At 42.5% G+C, this 21,074-nt stretch overlaps 1 protein-coding gene across 1 annotated transcript in view; it reads left to right on the forward strand.

The window, feature by feature from the left end:
• The window catches only part of col6a4a (collagen, type VI, alpha 4a), a 39,866-nt gene extending 20,069 nt beyond the window's left edge, over positions 1-19,797 (forward strand). The window contains exons 22-41 of the mRNA XM_074682623.1: positions 137-172; positions 312-374; positions 450-512; positions 6,118-6,180; positions 6,265-6,327; positions 6,411-6,461; positions 6,561-6,596; positions 6,802-6,864; positions 6,951-7,013; positions 10,042-10,074; positions 10,160-10,196; positions 10,294-10,305; positions 10,650-11,143; positions 11,679-11,769; positions 11,852-12,505; positions 12,584-12,668; positions 12,765-12,922; positions 15,667-15,837; positions 16,536-16,583; positions 18,630-19,797. Of these exons, the coding sequence (XP_074538724.1) occupies positions 137-172; positions 312-374; positions 450-512; positions 6,118-6,180; positions 6,265-6,327; positions 6,411-6,461; positions 6,561-6,596; positions 6,802-6,864; positions 6,951-7,013; positions 10,042-10,074; positions 10,160-10,196; positions 10,294-10,305; positions 10,650-11,143; positions 11,679-11,769; positions 11,852-12,505; positions 12,584-12,668; positions 12,765-12,922; positions 15,667-15,837; positions 16,536-16,583; positions 18,630-18,805 (2,460 nt within the window). The 3' untranslated portion in view covers positions 18,806-19,797. The remainder of the gene's footprint in view (positions 1-136; positions 173-311; positions 375-449; positions 513-6,117; positions 6,181-6,264; positions 6,328-6,410; positions 6,462-6,560; positions 6,597-6,801; positions 6,865-6,950; positions 7,014-10,041; positions 10,075-10,159; positions 10,197-10,293; positions 10,306-10,649; positions 11,144-11,678; positions 11,770-11,851; positions 12,506-12,583; positions 12,669-12,764; positions 12,923-15,666; positions 15,838-16,535; positions 16,584-18,629) is intronic.
• The last annotated feature ends 1,277 nt before the right edge of the window (positions 19,798-21,074 follow it).

Here is a 21,074-nt window from a genome sequence, read left to right on the forward strand (position 1 = left end):
TCAAAAAGATACTTCAACAATATCAGGAATATTTCCCTCAAGGTTCCAGAAAAACAACATAACTCCTGTCTGGTTCATGGATGACTCATTTTATAAATATCTGAGAGTAAAACCTGTTTTTTTTCCTCCTGCTCAGGGGATAAACGGAAGGAGAGGGACGCCCGGAGCGACGGTAGGAGACAAAGTCTGACCACACAGCTGTTACTGTTTCTATACCAGAAAACACCCTGACAGTGTGTGTGTGTGTGTGTGTGTGTGTGTGTGTGTGTGTGTGTGTGTGTGTGTGTGTGTGTGTGTGTGTGTGTGTGTAGGGTAAACCTGGAGAGCCAGGAGAGCGTGGCAGCCCAGGTACACCTGGAGCTTCAGGTCCTCAGGTGAGCGTCGGGGCAGGGGGACAATGATTAGATGTTTACCTCAGTTTATCCTAAAGTCTGAATGCTGGTCTGCAGGGTCCTCAAGGAACCAAAGGGGCACCTGGACCAGGAGGAGTCCAAGGATTTCCTGGACCACAGGTTAGTACACAAGCCCAGCTGACCCCAGACCAGCTGACAGCTCGGTCAGGAGTCTGAACTCTCACTAACTCTCACACAGCTGTAACTGTTGGTACCTGTCTCATGGTCACTCTCATACCTGTGCCAGTGTTTTCTAACCCTAAAGGTACCAGCTTTAAGCTTCCAGTTTGTGTCTTCGTTGAAGTAACCTTAAGCATCAGTTTCATTTGTTCCTTTGGTTGTCTCTGCCATGGTTTCTGGAACCATCCGTGTCAGGGTACCCCGAGGCACATTGTTCAAAGTACCTCCTCAGCTTCTGCTTTAGGCTTCACTTTTAGGTTGTACTTTACTATCTGTGTTCATTACGCTGCAGGATACATTACATCTTAAGAGTTATTTTTGCATTTGGCCGACAAGTCAGGGACCGAGAGCCGCAAAAATTACAGTGATACTACGAAGAGCCACAAAAAAAGTGGTCTTACAAATGCACTTCCTCTCACACATGAACAAACTGACACAAAATGAAAATCAATTTATTTGCAATTTGCAAAGCCAGATTTATTGTGTTTGTAAGTGTTTTTAAATTTATACTTGGAGAAGAGACAAAGTTCTATCTATCTATCTATCTATCTATCTATCTATCTATCTATCTATCTATCTATCTATCTATCTATCTATCTATCTATCTATCTATCTATCTATCTATCTATCTATCTATCTATCTATCTATCTGTTTATCTATCTATCTATCTATCTATCTATCTATCTATCTATCTATCTATCTGTTTATCTATCTATCTATCTATCTATCTATCTATCTATCTATCTATCTTTCTATCTATCTATCTATCTATCTATCTATCTATCTATCTATCTATCTATCTATCTATCTATCTATCTATCTATCTATCTATCTATCTATCTACGAGCACATGAACGATTGAGGGGAGCACTTGTAGAAAAAAGAAACTGAAACTTAAGTATCAATCTCATCACCCAAGTTTTGATCAATACTGATCCCAATATTTGAGGTAATAGATCAGTTTTATTAATGGATCAGAGAGGCGCACACCGAAAGGTAAAGAGCCACATGCGGCTCGCCACCCCTGCCTCAGGCCATCTTCTAGAAATTCTCCAGGATCCACTTTATGTGGATGCAGTGTTATGGCACCATTTAGTAACCGTCTGTTTCTTCATCCCCCTACAGACATCTTAAGCTTCCTTAGAAGCATGTATATCTATTTCTACCAACCTCTTGGTATTATTTGATCCATCACAAACTTTCCTTTATGATGGCTCGGAGGTACCCTGAGGTTGTTGTTTCGAGGTACCCTTTGGATCCAGTTTTATTTGGACTCTGTCCTGGATATGTTTAACAGTGACTGTTTAAAGGAGCCCAGTGTTTATTACTACGTACCTTTCAGCACCAGTCTGTTTCCAGGTACCCGGTCTGGCTCACATGTTCATGGTTCGGATGTGATCGACGGGGATTTCCTCCTTCTTGTTGTGGGTGTTCAGAGAGCGGAGTGAACAGTTTGATTTAGGGGAGGTTTTACAGACGCAGGGTCAGCTCTGAGGTCTTCTCTGAGCTGGATTCGATGTTTCTGTTCGACATGTCAGACCTCAGATATGAAACTCACACAGCTGAAGCCAAGATGCTCCGGGGCGTAAACACTGATGCATATTTTACATTTTTGGATTTTCTGTAGTCCAGCTTTTTCTTTTGGAGACGTCCGGCTGTGTATTTTTATTCTAAAGGATCTTAGAGGAATACAAAAACACTGTTAATGACAGAAACAGGACTCTGACAGAGCGGACATGTTCCTCTTTATAAATTTAAAACAGATTCATCTCCATCCCGATGACTCTGCTTGGCTCTGTTAGAGGTTGTCGTGTTTGACGCCTTCATTTAAGTGGAACATAAATCCTGAATGCTAATAGATCTCATCTGGTTCTCATCTGGTTCCTCTCCGAGCAGAGTCAGGAAGTCCCCTTTTTAAAACGCAGAGAAATCTGAAAAATCCTCCAGATCGGATCGAAGGTTTAGAGACGGTCACGCCCTCAGATCATCTTTATTAACTGAGGGTTGTTGAAGGAATCAGCCTCGGTGAGCCGCAGTGTTTGATCCACCTTTTGTGTTTGTATTTAGGCACCTTTTGTCATAACAAGTACAACAAAATTAAAGTCACGGCAGCAATCAGGAAGACAAAAGTCAGAAAGTGTATAGAAAGTGTAAAAAGCTCCATAAGAAAACAGATGCTGACAGCTTGTCCATCATTGTCCAGTCAGCCAGCCTCCACCTCCACAGGGTCCATGCCCAGTGTTAGCTCTGTTAGCCATGTCTGTGAATAGCATGATGCTACTCTGCCCTCTGGTATTCCCTCCGTTGCTGGGTTAGCACAGCTAGCTCGTCCATCTTATTGGAGATAGATCTTACGTTCCCAATAACGATGGATGGAAGGACAGGTCCATGTCGTCACTTCTTAGCTCACACCTGAGAACCAGCACGTCGTCCTCACCTCCTTCTCCTCACCTTGTGGGAAACATCTGGCCTAGCACCAGTTAGCATTGACATGCTTCAGGCAGCTAACAGCTGAGTTCACATGTAAACAATGCAGCCATGGTTACATGTAGGATCTCCAGACAAACACAGGAGAAAAAGTAGTAAAAATATCACTGAAGACACAAAAATTTTCGGAGGTACCCCTATAATCAGCCTCTGTTTACCCTTTGTCATTTTTTCTATCTACTTCATTTGGTGAACTCCTTGGCTTTTGTTTGATTGTAGAAACATTAATTTCCTCTTTTTCTCACACACTCCTGTGTCCACCTCTGAAAATAAAGTATAATTTTGATAATTTTTTAACTTTTTTGATGTTTAAGGGCCTGTGTCCACTGACGGCTTCCTGCCAGGGTCAGAAAACAAAAACAAACCCAGCCTCAGTGTGAGCCGTGGTCGATGGCTGGGCTCTGAACAGATCTTTCTTCTCATGTTTACAGGAGTCTGCTCTTCTCCTTTGTTTGACACGTTCAGTTTATTTCTCGTTAAAATAAACGCTGCAGCAGCCGACAGGAGCCGTGAATCAGGGAGATGAATCTGTAAACCGAGCAGTTATTGGAGGCCGAGGTCGTTACACAAACTCACAGTAGCAGCTGCTCTGCGTCTTTACGAGCTGAAAAACATCAGGTTTCATCTGAACTGTGGGAGATTTAAGACCTGTGATTCACAGATTAAAACCTGTTTTAATAAGTGTTAGAAACCACAGTTCATAATAAAAAACAAAGTTAACGTTTGAGGAGCGTCAATGTGACGGTTTCATGCTGAAGAAACAGTTTGATCAGAGTTAATCTGAGAGTTCATCGCCCTCCGTTTGTCAAACTGACGCTCAGAGATAAATCAAACCCAGAACTTTCTGCTCATTAGACTTTTTATGTTTCTGCAGAAATAAACTGAGAAATCTGAGGAATGATGGTGTTTGTTCAGACGGGTCAGTGGACCAGAACTGAACATGAGCAGAATAATCACAAACAGACAAAACCACAAAGTGACGAATATCGGTTTTCAGAGAAACATCCTCACAGACGGAGGACAGAGACGTCAGGAGAAACGCTTCCACTCTGAAGGATTAGAGATGGAGTTTTCACAGTTTAGTTTGATTTTGCAGCTCTCTAAACCCGGAGGAAAAATTAGGTGGATTTTTAACCCCATGAATTCCCCTTTAATGTCATCACATTCTCTTTTTTTGTTGTTTCTGCAGAACTTAGACTCATTAAAGCGAGGAAATGATGAACAAACTGTGACAGGATCTTAACCCAGGGCTGCATAGTTACATCCAATATCACTTTTACTTTAGAGCTTTATCTCTTTATTTATAACCAGGGGTTACATTAATGTCTGATGATGTATCACCCCCTCCATCAGCTGATCGAGCAGCCTCTTACTTTGGCGGTTTATTAAAGCCTAAAGGTGCTGCAGCGACCACCTACGGGCCTCGATGAGGATTCGTCTCATCTCAAAATTCACCAAACACAAAGTAAATTTCTGCTGAGTTGAAAAAACTTTGAATGACAAATAAAGGAGGAGGAAAAATACCAAAAATACCAGATGTTTGGAGTCTCAGACCAAGGAGTTCCCCAGATCCCCACCCCAAGGAGGATCCTCTACTGGTTAAACCTCAAACCTGTTGACTCCTGATCTGGTCCCACTCATGACGTCCGTTTGTTGTTGTAGTCCAGATAAAAACTGTCTGGTTTGTTTGAGCTTTGTTTTATTTTGAAAGTCAGCAGGTGGTTACCACAACTTCCTGTCCCACTCTTTTTTTTTTTTTTGTAAATTGACGTATCGCTCCAGCAGAAAAAGTAGAAACCTTGTGTGTCAGATACGGAGAGCCCAACTGGACCTTATGGGGTACCCTGACACCAAAGGTGTGAAACATTAGCCAAAGGGAACCCTGATGCTAAAAACAGATGTTTAAGAGTCTCCAAGGCCCAGATGGCCTCGTGGTATAGGTGCTGAGGTTTGCCCTTGAGCAGGTGGCTGTGGTCTGTGGTCTGAATCCAGCCCCTGGCCTCTGTCCCTTATAGGACTCCCCCTCACCCTGTGTCCTGCTCTACCTCGGGATGGGAATGGAAAACCACTTCCTGTTGAGAGTCGATAAGAAATGTTTCAATCCATCGATATCGTTAGCCTTTGTGCTTCATGATTCCCTTATCAATTCTTTACATTGTGCCAGAGCCGCCGGGCCTCACGTCGACTAGTCTGCTGCAGCTATCTTAGCTTAGCAGTTAGCTAACGTTTCCCAAGAAAACTCTGATTCAGGATTTTCATCTTGAAGTTTTCCTGAAGAACTGACTTCATAAAGAAATGTTCATCACTCTCTCTCAGGAGATTCATATTCAGTACATTCAACATGGTATAAATCACCTTATTCACCAAAATAACAAATAGCACAAGCTTGATGCTAACGTATATGGGAAACTGCATTGATACGCTAGCAGTTAGCATACATCACATTTTAACTGTCATCACAGAAACATATCACATCAACTCTTTGTAAAAAATACTGAGCATTTCAAATGTCAAAAGCTAACAGGCTAATGAAAGGCTAATGGCTGACTTCATAACTACAGAAAGGTTCCAAACAACTTAAACCATTGCTATAACCACTTTGAGACACTAGATGGCCTACTTGAATTATTAATATATTACAACACAGAACATCAACGTCACATTGTGTGAAATTTTGACCTGTTTCTGTTTAATTATGCTCAGAAATATCCAGACTCAGGGACCAGCTACATTTTATTCACTTACAGTATAAACTCAATTAAATGTTGTTGACACAGAAAACCTGTAAAGCTACTTTTTGTACCAAGAAAATTCACAACAGGAATTGATGAGGGCGTCAATACTGACAAAATCTTATCAATTCCCATCCCTAGCTCCACCCACTGTCTCCACCTGCTGGAGACAGAGAAAGCTCAAAAATTAACTTTAAAACAAGAAATTTCTTCAAACAAACACAGACCGACAACTTAAAAAACAAAACTGAAGTTTCCCCAAGGACAGAAACACCAAGGTAGCTCAAACCAGATCCAGGAGTGAACTCGTTGTTCTGTCCTGCAGGGGGCAGCAGGAAAACCTGGAGCCCCAGGAGCAGGCGGACGCCCCGGACCTAACGGAAGGAAGGTATGTGACGGCACATTTTTATCTCATCAGGTTGTGTTTTTATGTTTAGAGGAGAATAAAAACTTGTGGTGGTCTCTGTCGCAGGGCCAGCCCGGGGAGACAGGTGTTAAGGGTGTTCCAGGATCACAGGGACTCAGAGGAGCTCCGGTAAAGAGTCCGAGCTGTGTTTGTGTGTGGCTGTGTGGTGAAACCTGTGGAGCTGATGTGTTCACTGTCTGTGTCTGCTCCAGGGTCAGGACGGGAGAGACGGGTATGGACCAACAGGACCTGCAGGTCCGAAGGTGAGGGAGAAGTTTAACAAATCAAAGTCTGAGGTCTGGGATCCACTTTGATTAGAAACACTAACTCTGAACCCTCTGATGTGTTTCCTGTGGTTACAGGGAGATCCTGGTTTCCCTGGGTACCCTGGTCTACCGGTGAGAGCGGCGTGAGGCTTTCAGACCCTCTGAGATCAGAGTCGACTGAAACAACACATTTCTCTTTATTCCTCAATAAAAACTAAAGCAATAAACAGGCAGAGCTCAGAGCTTCCAGGAGTCAAACATTTACACACTGATCATTACTCTGAGCCAAATGAAGCGTGTCCAAACAGCTGTGAGCTCACCGTGTCTCTGTGTTCAGGGCGAGGACGGCCTGAAGGGAACCAAAGGACATCCAGGACGCAAAGGGAACCCAGGACGAGGCGTGAGTGCTCCCTGATGATCTCACTTCCTGTCTGACACACGTCTCTGCCTCGTCTCTGATTCTTTTTTCTGCTCCCGCTGACTCAGGGGAACTCAGGCAGACCGGGGGGTCCAGGCACAGCTGGGGAATTTGGATATCCTGGACACAAGGTGAGCATCATCATCATCATCATCATCACTACCTGCCTCCATATGACTCTCATTTCTCCTCCTTTAATGTGACACGAAAGTCAGGCGATCAATCAAACGTAAAGAAACGTAATATCATCTTTTTTGTTTTCCCTCATTTCATCCTTTTTGATTCAAAATTACAGTTTTAGAGACTGGGAGCTTTATGTGTTTAGATTAATAGATTTCCCATCAAAGGCGTAATAAAAAAAGTAGATCTACTCTCAAATTTCAACCCAGAGAAGCCACAGCTCAAAGACAGGAAGTGACACAGTCGATTACAGCTAATGAAATCAAACCAGTAAAACAGATACAACTGAACATGAACAATGTTGTTTGTTTTTAAAATAATAATTATGTGTTATTACAATAAACTAAAACGGTACGTTGTTCTGATCTGACTGACTTTTTATTTTTATTTTTTATTTTTTTCAATTCAGGCAACTTTTTCTGTGTTAAATACCTTGAAATGAGGAACTTTCAGGACTTGTCAGCTGAATGAGATGAGATAATTCTTTAACAAACACATGTTTCAGCAAAATTTTCAGAGATGACCTCATTGTCCTTTTGACAAAAACATTCCGGAACCTTTTTAAAGTCATAGTTCTTGAGTTCTAAACTCTCTTAAAGTTTCTTAAAGAGACAGTAACTGAAATGGTTAAGTGGAATGTGACTCATGTTAGTCCCATAAGGCAATATGTACTAAGGACAGACATTAACAATTCTTTGGATTTCATTACTGTGGTGTGACAGTTGAGATATTGCCTGAAAATGTTTATTTAAAAAAATAAAAAATAAAAAAAATGAAAATCTATAGAAAAGCATTAATGACAGAAAAACTGTAATTTTGCAAAAAAAAAAAAAGACAAAAAAAAATTAATCATTGATTTAGTTTTTTTTGTAAATTCAAAAATAAGAGGAAGAAAGTAAAACTTAAATATACATAGAGAGACAGTGAGTAGAGTGACTACAGCTTATAAAAGCAAAACAGTGAATCAGTTTTGACATTACAAGAACAATGTACTTGTTTTTTTAAATAATAAATATTTCCTAACACAAGAAACTGAACAGATACATTCTCTAATCCCATTGACATTTTTCTATTCTTTATTTCCGGTGACATTTTCCATCTTTAATATCTTGAAATGAGGAATTTTTCTGGACTTGTTCGCTAAATAAGATGAGATACTTCTTTAACCGACACATATTTTAGCAAGATTTTCTGAAATGACCTCATTTGTTCTTTTGACAAAGAACATTCCGGAACCCTTTCAAAGTCATTGTTCTAAGTTCTAAACTCCCTCAAAGTTTCTTAAAGAGACAGTAACTAAAATGGTTCGGGTGAATGTGATTCATGTTAGTCTAATAAGATAATTCATACTAGAAAAAAACAGACGAAAAGATTTATTTAGATTTAATTTTTTGCTGTGTCACAGTCCAGATGTTGCCTGAAAATGTTTATTTTGAACATATAAAACAAAAAAAAATAAAAATCTATTGAAAGACATGAAGTAATAAAAGAGAAAACTTTGCAATTTTGCCCCAAAAAAGGAAAAAAAAAACTTAATCATGGATTTAGGTCTTTTCTATGTTCAAAAAGAAGAGGAAGAAAGTAAAACTTAAGTATACATAGAGAGACAGTGAGGAGAGTGACTAAAGCTAATAAAAGCAAAAGTGAAACAGTTTCGACTTTACAAGAACAATGTACATGTTTTTTGAAACACTAGTTATTTCTTATTACAAGAAACTAAACATGTACATTTTTGATCCCATTGACATTTTTTTTCCTTCTTTAAATTCAGGCAACTCTTTCGGTCTTTCATATCTTAAAATAGGGAATTTGTATGAGATAAGATAATTTTTTAAAAACACATATTTTAGCAAGATTTTCTGAAATGACCTCATTTTCTGTTTTGACAAAGAACATTCCGGAACCTTTCAAAGTCATAGTTCTAAGTTCTAAACTCCCTCAAAGTTTCTTAAAGAGACAGTAACTGAAATAATTCAGGTGAATGTGACTCATATTAGTCTAATAAGGTCATTTGTTATTAAAAATAAACATAAAGACCTGTTAAGATTTCATATTTTGCTGTGTGACAGTTGAGATGTTGTTTGAAAATGTTTATTTTCACCATTTGAAAGAAAAAATGAAAATCTTTAGAAATGCATTAATGACAGAGAAAATTTGAAATTTTGCCAAAAAAAAAAAAAATGTAACCATGGATATAGGTCTTTTCTGTATTCAAAAAGAAGTGTAGGGAGTAGAACTTGAATTAAAACAGAAAGCAAAACAGTGAAACTGAAGTTTTTTTTCTGTAAGTTTCACATTAACACCCTGAAGACATCATAACCACCCACACCTCTGCTCTTCTTTTGTGAATGTGGATATTTCCTTTTTCTCTGATTTTGAAACTTTGACATAATGAGAAAGAAATGGTTAAAAAAACAGCTGTTAAAGCGTGGCGAGCCTGAAAGTGTTGAAAAGATCCAATCAGTCCTTGTTGAGCATCTTTTTGAGTGATCCGTCAATATGAATAACACTCTCTGAACCGTGAACAGGTTGGTGGATTTAAACCAGTGAGTGTCAGATTAATTCACCCTGGAAGAGTTTAACTTTGGTGATTTCATGATGTTTAAACAAGCGTCACTCTTAAATCATTTGAAAGTGTATCACAGTTTAGGCCTCTGGTTTTGTGGCGTCCGACCACATGTTAATGTTTGGGAGCTAAACGACGGCGTTGGATACCGCGCTGACTCTGGACTGATCATCTCGTGGATCTGCTCCAACCTGAGTCATCCTCCATGTTTAGTTTGGAGCTTCACAAATAAGTCGATGAAAGAAAACTGGAAACTTTTTTAATGTGGAATAAAACCTGAGCCAGCTTCTCGCAGTCAGAGCAAAGAGGAACGCTGAGGTTTGGACAGTTCCCGGCTCCTGGTGGACTTTCAGTTACTTTAATAACTGAAGACAAAGAAAAGCTACTGATCCTTTCTTTTCTGCTCCTCTCAGGGTCCACGAGGTCCTCCTGGAGAGAAAAACTCGGTAAGTCCACTTTAAAGTTCACTTTACCTCCCAACATGAAGCAAACAGTGATTTTAAACACGAGGTCTGCTCCTGTCGCCTTTAGGAGTGTGAGCTCATCACGTACATCAGAGACAACTGTGGTGAGCGTCTCCTCTTTCACACGTTGATGTTTCAGTTCCTGTCTCACTTCTCAAACCTCGATCAGTAACTCTGAGTAACTCTTTGTTCCCTCCACAGCCTGCTCCATCGGTACGTACCCCTCTTTAAACGCTCGCTGGTGTTTGGTGAGTACGGCCTCTTTGCTTTCTGGGCCTCAGACGTTCTTCACGTAACTTTGGTCCTAACTTGTATTTGGCGCCATCTTCAGGTCAGATCCTTTAATTTGCAACTAAAAACCACAAAACCTCCATTAATCCCCCTGTTCCAGCCTGTGTTTGGGGCTCTCAGAGGGAAACACAGCTACACTCAGCAATGTGCAGTTTCTGTGCAGACGTGTAGCGTGTAGCTGACCTGGACACGGACAGATCCCTGGGTTCAATCAGTGAAACTAACACTGTGCCGTTCACTTCTGTCTCTTCTTCGTTGGTTTTCAGGTCGCTCAGAGTGCCCGGCCGTCCCCACCGAGCTGGTCTTTGGTCTGGACATGTCCGAGGACGTGACCCCGGTGGCGTTCGAGAGGCAGCGCTCCGCCCTCCTCTCCCTCCTGGAGGACATCTCCATCTCTGAGAGCAACTGTCCAACCGGCGCCCGGGTAGCCATCGTGGGGTACAATGCCTACACCAAATACCTGATCCGCTTCCAGGACTACCACCGCAAGGCCCAGCTGATCGAGTCCGTGAAGAACATCGCCCTGGAGAGGACGTCCAACCGCCGCCAGCTGGGCGCCGTCATGCGCTTCGTGGGTCAGCACGTCTTCAAACGAGTCAGATCGGGGATGCTGATGAGGAAGGTGGCCGTCTTTTTCACCAACGGGCCGACACAGGATGTGAGCGACGTTGTGACCTCCATGATGGAGTACCGCGGCCTCAACATCGTCCCAGCTGTGGTCTCTCTGAAGAACGCGCCGGCGTTGAGTCGGGCCATTGAGGTGAGTTGTGGGTGTATCTCCTCAGGGGTTGTGGATGGTCGGAGCGTGTCTTGGTACAATGAGCCTGAACCGTTGGCAACACGTTAGGACGGTGTCATAGACCTGATCCAGATCCAAGAAGCCAGGTAAAGTAATGTGGGGTGTTTGGTGGTGACCTTAACTCCTCCTCCGTCTGGTTAGATTCAGTCAAACGTACGAACTCCCTGATCCTGAGGGTGCAGGTGTGACCGGACTGTGACGATCCAGCTCTCGGTGAATCCAAACACAGCTCCCCGGGTCTAAACAGGACTCTGACAAACAGAGTGGAGAGACCATCGCTCACTCTCTGCTGCACAAACATTCCCACTGTTTGCTTATCACATCCCAGAGAGGAGCTCCAGCCGCTCGCTCTTCTGTCACTTCCTGTTTACACCAGCTGTCAGGCGTTCGTCGTTGGCGCTGAGGGAAGAGGCGTGAAAACTCTGACACGCCGTTAAAACCTGAGAGGGACAGATGTTTGATGACTGAGGGGTTTCTAATGTCTGCTCCCCGTCAGGTCGACGACTCGGGAAACGCCGTCTTCACCGTGCTGGGGCGGGACATGGAGGCCGACCTGAGGAAGGTGAAGACCTGCGTCATCTGTTACGGTGAGCAGAGCGTTGGTTTCCCAGAGTTCAAAGTCTTTGGGTGCTGCTCCAGATCTCTCATGACCACTTCCTGTCCCCTCAGACCCCTGTAGACCTGCAGAGATATGCTCCTACATCCAGGACCAGGGCCGGCCTCAGGAAGCCGACGTGGACCTGGTCTTGGTGCTGGATGGTTCCAGAGAGGTGAACGCTGACGAGTACGCCGGCGCCCAGCAGCTGCTGGGTTCTGTGGTGCAGCAGCTGGCGGTGAGCTCTCAGCCCCGCAGACCCGGGAACAGCGCCCGGGTGGCGTTGGTCCAGCAGGGCAGCACCCAGGCCATCAGGGCGGAGTTTGGCCTGCAGAGCTACCAGACCCAGGACCTGATGAGGAGGCACCTGACCCAGACCGTGACCCAGCAGGGGGGCTCCTCGGCTCTGGGACAGACGCTGGACTTCGCTCTGAGGGAGGTCCTCCTGAAGGCCACTCAAGCCCGCAAGAAACGGGTTTTGCTGACCGTAGTGGGGACTCAGACCGCCTCACAAGACCGGGCCATGCTGAGCTACATCTCCAAGAAGGCCAAGTGTGAGGGGGTGGCGCTGTTCGTGGTGACGGTGGGCGAACACTACAGCCGCACGCAGGTGGAGGAGCTGGCCAGTCTGCCGCTACATCAGCACCTGATCCACGTCAGCAGACTGGGCCCTGAGGAGCAGGGCTACGGCCAGAGGTTCTTCAGGGTCTTCCTCTCCGCCCTGAACAGTAAGCGCTCCGTCTGACAGACCCAGGACTCCCAGGAAAACCTGATCCGGCTCAAACTGGTTCTGTTCTTTCTTTCAGAGGAAATCAACACGTATCCTCCGCCCTCCATCAAACGAACATGTGACCAGCTGAGGGAGCCGGATCAAGGACCATACGTAGACGGGTAACTCACACTGTCCTTTGAACCACAAAGTCACATGATCAAATCTCTGGACACTGGCGTCAGAGGGTTGATGGTGTTTGCGCTCCGTGTGTCCAGTCAGGGTCAGGGGACCTTCATCGAGTTCTTCGAGGAAGAGGAGGAGAGCTTCCAGGAGCAGACCCGAGGACAGGGTCAGCAGACCGGCCAGCTGGACGTCATCGAGACCCTGACCCGAGGAGACGGACAGGGGTCGGTGTCCAGAGGCAGAATCAACGGTAACACACACACACACACACACACACACACACACACACACACACACACACACACACACACACACACACACAGACTAAAAGAAGGGACCTCTGACGCTGCCCCCTAGTGGCAGGAGTGCTGATTACACCCCACTTTAAATAACACCTGCACAAAAAGTGACGTTTCCTCTGAGAGGGTGAAGAGTGGACGTAAAATCTGTTTGCGTCAAAGATGAATCAGCTGTTTCTCCAAGATTTGATTTTATTTGTTATAAGGCTTACAGAAGTCACGCTGTCACAGTTTAGGTGATTTGTCAAAACCATCACAAACGTCTTCAGACTGAGTCCTCGAACCTCTGAACCACCTGGATAAATGTTGTTTCATGTGTTTTGTTTTTGCATGCTTCATGTTTCTCCTCTCTGCATCTCTCCAACTCATTTTCCTCCTCTGTTTGACTTTTTACAGCTTCCTCTTCATCATGTAACAAACTGTGATGATCTAAACCTGATGGTTGTTTGTCTGGATTGATGCATGTTTTTCTCTCAGGGCAGCAGCTCCTCACCTCCACGTGATCAGATCAGAGTAAAGTCGAGAAAAAATTTGAAACAGGATTTTAATCCAGACTGACTAATGAGTCCAGAGGTGCCAGTCCGTCTTTTATTCCTTCAGAAATGCTTCATTTTTTTGTTTTTGTAACAAAATTGGTGACTCCTTTAAATGAAGCTAAAAAAAAAAGAGGCCGTTTGCAACAAGTTTTTTGAAAATCTCCCATGAAACATCTCAGGAAACCATTTAATAATTCCAACATAATTTCAAAAAACAAAATATAGTTAACCACTTTAAAAAATTAAAGAGGGGGTATTCTGCTTTGCCATATTTTAAACATGGACATAAAGTATCAATGACCGAACTTCCTGATATGATGATGTCATAACATAACAATCTCCTAATTAAGCCTCAAACACAAAGGTCTGCTCATAGCTCCGCCCTTAGCAGGTCTCCGGGGGGCTGGCAAATCAGAGTGTCAAGATTTTTCTAAACTATACCTCCTCCTTTGTCAGTTTGGGTTGATAAACAGGTTTTAAACCTGCAACTTAATCACAAACAAACTCAAAGTTAACTTAGATATTTTTTAAGTTAACTTTTACGTGGTCAAAATAAACATTTTCAGGCAACATCTCGACTGTCACACAGCAAAAAAGAAATCCAAACGAGTGGTAATGTCTGTTTTTTTAATACAAACTGCCTTATTAGACTAATATGAGCCACATTTACATGAAACATTTTGGTTACTGTCTCTTTAAGGAACTTTAAGACAGTTTAGAACTCAGACACATGACTTTGAAAAGGTTCCGGAATGTTTTTGTCAAAAGGACAATGAGGTCATCTCTGAAAATCTTGCTAAAACATGTGTTTGTTAAAGAATTATCTTATTTTATGCAGTGAACAAGTCCAGGAAAATTCCTCATTTCAAGATATTAAAGACAATAAATGTCACCTGAAACAAAAAATGGAAAAATTTCAATGGGATAAGAGAAAATATATTTAAATACTTAAATATTGCATCTGTGCAACATGAATCTTTTCTTAAAACACTGAAAAAAAAAATCACAAAGTCACTCACAGACAAAGCCCACGAGTCCTGATGATGAATGAAAATGAAAATGAAACTTAAAGATTGACTTCACATTGTGACCACCCACTCCATGCACACAGTGCGTGATCAGAGAATCTTAATTAAACAAACATCAAAGTAAAACCTGACCTGGCTCGACCAAATTATAAAAGATAAACACAGAGGGGAGGGGGTTTGTGGAGCGAGGGGCCTTAAAGAGACAGTAGCTCAAACTGAGCAGCTAAAACAATGTTTTAAAACACCAAGGGAAGAAAAAAATTTTGAGTTGTAAATAAAAAAATCTCCATCCTTAAATTTAAGACTGTTTTATTTCTAAAATTCTGAAAAAATTACTTTTGTCAGTGAGTTTTTTTTAATCAGGTTTCAAATTGCTTAACAAGGGTAGCTAAAAGAAGTTCCGGAATTCCCCTGATCGTGCATTCCGATTCCGTCCCCCCTAAAGAGTAAAACAACATGAAACATTCCAGGAACGACAGTTAGCCGTCCTTCAATGTGACAACGTCCAGGCAAAAACAAAAAGTGTCAGACAGAGGCTGAAATAAGAGTTTACTAAAACAGAATGAAGACAAAGAAAAAGCACAACACCCCCTCTTTAAATAGAAAGCTGTTATAACAACAGATGCTAATTGATTATCCTAGCTATCGTAGCATTGCTAGCACCAGAGCTAATAGTCTCTTAAACAGGAACTTAATGTTTCTCTTCCTGTAGTTTTAAAATGTCGGTCACTTGTTTTGTCTAAGCTGTAGTTCAGCCTCCCTCCACACGCTGGGGCTGCAGCTCTGTTTAATGTGTACTGTCATGCTGCTCTAAAGCTTTACTACCTGGATGTAAACCGGCACAGACCTGAACAAGTCAGAGTTTAAACTTTGAGGAAACTAGTCGCTTTGGAACATCGTCCCAGGTGTAGCTTTGGTTTCCCCTCCAGATTCCTCTCTGTCAGCGTTAATAAAAACAGTTAACTGGTGGTTAGCATGTCTCGTTAGCATGTCTGCACTTCCTCTGGTTGTGTTAGCGCTGCATGATTCTGTAGAAGAGCTGCTGCCCTGAGCCCCGTTGCCTGTCATCAGTGTGTATGTGTGTGTGTGTCATTAACGTGTGTGTCATTAACGTGTGTGTTCTGCTTTCAGCCCGGTGTCTGCTGCGGGCTGATAACGGTTTCCCGTGTCAGGACTTTGTCCGGTCATGGTTCTTTGACAAAGCCATCGGTGCATGCTCGCAGTTCTGGTTCGGCGGTTGCGGCGGTAACGCCAACCGCTTTAACACGGAAAGTGAATGTTTCCAGACGTGTGGCATCCATAGTAAGTCCTGAACCAGCACCAGACCGGGACCAACGGTCAGACTAACGGGAATGTGTGTGTTGTCATACCTCATGTGTTTCCTGTTTGCTGGCTCTTCCTCATTCACATCACTTCACTGACGCGTCATAGAGCAGGAAATGAAACTGAAACTAACAACCAGACTCTGTTTCCTCTCTGGATCCAGCTTCTATACACGTCCCTGTTTCCCAAAAACTGATTCAGGACTTTTTTCTTGAAGTTTTTAGTGAAAAACTGAACAAACGAAGAAATGAACATTACTCTCTGACACCAGATTCCTGTTCAGCAAATCCAACATGTTACACATCATCAAACCATTCAGGGAAAATAGCGCTAGCTTGATGCTAACATCTACAGGAAAATGCAATGATATTCTAGCAGTTAGCATACATCGGTTATATAAATAACTTTGGCTTTACAACAGAATTTTAACAACTCAAAGCATTGCTATAACCACTTTGTGACACTAGATGGCACACTGCAGTCAATAACATATAGCAAAACAGTACACCAATGTCACGTGATGTGAGATTTTTTTCTAATTTCATATTAATTCACTTATAAACTGAATAAAATATTGACACAGAAAACCTGCAAAGCTACTTTCTGTACAGAGAAAATCCACAGGAGGAACTCTTAGTCCTGATGTCTTCATGATGAATCCCTCTGTCCTCTCACAGATCCAAATATCCTGCCAAGACCGGAGCTGGTCAGCTTCCCCTCTAAAGGTAAGAACCTGAACTCACAGGTTATCATCATCCGCTGACTGGGTTGTGGGTTTGTTTTGGCGTTGCAGAGTCCAGATGTCGAGTGTTGGAGTCAGACTTGTCCGTTTTTCTGCTGTCGGTTGCTAAAAACTTTCTTTAATGAAAGGATGTTGTGACTGTGACGACCTCAGGAGCTGCTAAAGCTAACTTTACAAATGCTGCAGAGGAAGTCCAGGACGTTGATGACTGTCCTGAAGTTTACTGAGCCCTCACCTTAGACATTTTTCTAAAGTTTTATTTTCTGGCTTTTTACGCCTTTATTTTGAAGGCGACAGGAAAGCAGTCAGAGCAGCAAACAGGGTGAGAGTGAGGAGTGACCTTCAGGAAATGTCGGCCACTTGTTTTGTCTAAGCTGTAGTTCAGCCTCCCTCCACAAGCTGGGGCTGCAGCTCTGTTTAATGTGTACTGTCACGCTGTTCTAAAGCGCTACTACCTGGATGTAAACCGGCACAGACCTTAACGAGTCAGAGTTTAAACTTAGAGGAAACTAGTTGCTTTGGGATATTGTCCCTGGTGTAGCTTTGTTTTCGCTTCAGGAAAGAGGCTGATAGCTGAACCTGAACTTAGACTGACCGCCTGAGGCCTAACCTCATACCAGCGCCCCAAAAATAATCTTATAAACATCAATAAGTCGGTTGATGATGCACTTCATAGACCAGGGGTCTTCAACCTGTGGCTCTGGAGCCTCATGTGGCTCTTTGACTCCTTTGCAGTGGCTCCTTGTAGCTTTGAAAAAAGCTAATGAAATATAGAATTTTTGTTTTTCTTACAGAAGGTATCAATGATTACAAACATTAACACAAAATAAAATCACGTGTTAACATTTTGTTGAATTTACCAAAAAGCCTCTGATTACTTTTTTTCTGAATTAAATATTTGAATTTTTTTCAAATTTAGAAAAAAATCACTTTATTAAAAGACTTTTCAAATTTTTGAATTTTTTATGTATATATTTTTTGATTTCGGCAAATTTTTGCAAATTATTTAGACGCCTTTTTTGTTTACATTTTCAAATTATTGACATTTTTACAATTCTCAAAAATTAAGCAAAATTTTAAAATGACATTTTTTTGATTTTTTAAAATTTTTTAAAATAATTTTGGAATCCTTGCAAAAAAAAATTTGCAATTTCTTGTGATTTCTTTTTTAGAATTTTGGAAATTTTTGATAAAATTAGCAACTTATTAAAATCTGTTTGTTTATTATTTATTTGTTTTGTTTATGTGTTTTATACACTTTTTGTCTTTGTTGTGAAGATAAAGTCGATTTTGTGGCTCCTGAATGACTTTAATCCAGGTGAGCTGAGGAAAAATGGCTCCTGTGAGAGGAAAGTTTGCGGACTTCTGTCATAGGGCTAGCATTTAGCATCTGAATGCTAATAAATGATTATGAAACTAACACTAGCTTCGCATTTAGAAACTGCTTAAAAAAACTATATCCTTCATATCAGTACTTGATAAATTCACATCCTTTTCTTTTATGTTTTATATTCATTTTGCAATTTACACAAAAATACATTGTTATGAAAAATAAAAACTTATGTTTTTTTAAGAAACTGTATCTTTATGTTAATATAGAGCTAAAAACACGTCAACACTCAAACACATCCCAATAAATTTACTCACAAACGTCACATAAGTTATTGGTAGCGCTGGTTGATTAACTCATGGTCGCTCAGTTTAAAAGTTTAGGCGACTAACTATTGAGATAGTAACAAGACTACACCACAGGGTGGCGCTATAGCACATTGATTAAGTTATTTTCCATAAATACACATCATCACTGCCTTTAACTACGACTTTAATTTGTGTCATGATGGAGCTCAAATTATTCTATGTTTAACCAGTTTTCCCCATTGAAATGAATTGAAATGCTGTAATCTGTTCCTGATCCCTAAAAAAACAGCACAATTTCTTTTTAGCTGCTTCCTCCCTCAGGCAGCCAATCAGGGCTCAGTATTAAAGCCCAATCACTGACGGTTTCTCTTCCTGTCCCGTCTCCCTCCAGACGCCTGCGCCCTCCCCCAGGATCAGGGCGGCTGTCAGAACTACAGCATGATGTGGTTCTTCGACACGGAGCAGAGCGAGTGCGCTCGCTTCTGGTACGGCGGCTGCGACGGCAACCAGAACCGCTTCGAGACTCAGGAGGAGTGCGAGAACCTGTGTATGACGAAGAGCCGGTGAGGCGGAGGAGGAGGGACGACGATGAGGACGACGTCTCCACACGTCAACGCCAAACACAGAACAGCAGAACCCACAAACCTGCACGTTCAAGAAAAACCAGCCGAGTCTGATCCGTGACGGCGAAACTCAAAACTAGTTTCTGCTTCGACGCATTCAGGGAAGAAGTTTCAGCCGAGACAAACTCTGCTTTTTTCTTGAACGTGCACACCCCGCTCCCCCCACAGCACTTCATCTGTAACCTCCAAACACCGCTCACAGGAAACTGGACCGTCAGACCCTCATCAGAGCCTCCACAGCTGCAGAACACCTCCTCTTCCTCCTCCTCCTCCTCCTCCTCCTCACATCAGGTGCTACTTTTACGAACAGGTGCCGGCCAGAGGTGTGAGCATGAGCAGACTCAGAATGAATGTTTGAAGAAGTTTATCTGAAACCAGCGCCTGGGGCTGAGCCTGTGAAGTTTCATGTTCATCGTTTTGTAACTCCGGGGTTTTATTCGTCATCTTTTTGTTTTTTCCACGACGTTCCTTCAAAGATCCTGATCAAACTCAGAGTTCAGAGCTGTGATGTTCAAAAAAGGCCAAAATGATCAACACGAGTTTTATTTTCAGAGTTTTTTTTACAGTAACTTGAAAGTCTGAGTTTGGGGGTCTCACCCAGACCAGTTTCACCTCCTCACAGACCCCTCAGGGTCGGTGAGGACCGTGACAGCAGCTGCTGGACTCTGTAAAACCTCCTGGAGCCGTTTTAAAGTTCAGACTGGTCCTGAGCTGCAGAGTCCAGATCCGTGTGGGGCCGTGAGGTCCGTGTTTAGTCTGCTCAGCGTCTGATTCACAAACATAAACACACGTCTGAAGGAGCTGCAGACCAGCTCCAGGACCAGCTCCAGGACCAGCTCCAGGACCAGTCTGAACCATAAAAGGTCAGGATCCAGTCCCTGAGCCACCAGGTCTCAGATCCTGTCTCTAAGTCCTGAATGTGTTTTCTTACCGTGACCGTGGTGCTTCATGTAAAAAACAACAATAAAGAATTTAAGACAAAAACACGCTCTGTGTGGACCTTTATTTCCTTCCTTCCTTCCTTCCCCCTCTTTCTTCCTTACTTCTCTCTTCCCCTTTTCTTTTTCCTTTCTTTCTGTCCTTATTTTTTCCCTGTCCTTCCTTCATTCCTCCCTTCATTCCTTCAATTCTTTTTCTTTTTCACCCTTTCCTCCTTCTTTATTCTTCCTTTATTTCCTTTTTCCTTTCCTGCTTTCTTCCTTTCCTTCACAGTCCCTCCTTTCAGTTTTTCCTCTTTTGCTTTTCTTTTTGTCCTTCCCTTTCTTCCCTTTTTCCTGTGTCTCCTTTCCTTCCTTTTCTTCTTCCCCAATTCTTTCTTCCTAACTTACTTGGTTTTCTCTTTTCCTTCCAGTCCTTTCCCTTTCTCTTTTTTCACCTTTCTTCTTCTTTTCTTCCCTTCCATCCTTCACTTTCTCCCTTTCCTTTTTCTTTCCTTCCTTCCTTCCTTTAGTTTCTTTTCTCAAATGCCTTTCTGTCCCCTTCCTTCCTTGCCTCCCTTCCTCCCTCTCTCCTCCTTCCTCTCCTTCCTTCCTCTCCTTTCTACCTTCCCTTCTCCTCCTTTCCTTCCTTCCTTCCTTTTTTTCTGCTCTGTCTTCAGGTCAAAACAGTCTGAATCTGAAACCAGTCCTGATCAAATCCAGATCCTGATCCTGACATAAACCATCCTGACATGTTTCCCCCACAGCGCCCCCTGATGGAGAACATGTTCCTTGGTCTGAAGCAGAGTTTGCAGGTAACACTGCAGGAAACTGACCACTGATCATCTGGATCAGAGACACCTGAGGGACAGGTGAGCTGTGATGTCATCAGTCTGTGATGATGTAATGAGGGGGTCTGATGATAGGGAGCACTGACAGACAGAGTCCATAAATAGAGCATTTAGATGTTATTGTAAGAGTTAATAAAGTTTTGTTTGACTTAAAGTTTCTAATCTGTGTCTGGATAATCTGGAAGATCTGGATTAAAGTTTCAATCATCTCAATGAGAGGTAAAAGTTTCTCAGACTTGATCCAGTCTGTTCCTGGAGGCTCATGTGGATTTTGTTGGTGTGGGGTGTGGCGCCCCCTGTGGACAAAGCATGAACAGTGTAGTCTCGTGTAGAGCTGAGCTGAGGTAATCTGGATCCTCTGACAAATAAACTTTAACTTTGAAAAAAAAAAAAAGATCAAAATAAAAACATAATTTTCTGATTGTTGATATGAAACAAAGCTTCC

Source organism: Halichoeres trimaculatus, unplaced genomic scaffold (assembly GCF_033239565.1).
Source record: "Halichoeres trimaculatus isolate MK-OKI-2021-1 unplaced genomic scaffold, fHalTri1.1 fHalTri1_scaffold_12, whole genome shotgun sequence".
NCBI classification, from domain to species: domain Eukaryota; kingdom Metazoa; phylum Chordata; class Actinopteri; order Labriformes; family Labridae; genus Halichoeres; species Halichoeres trimaculatus.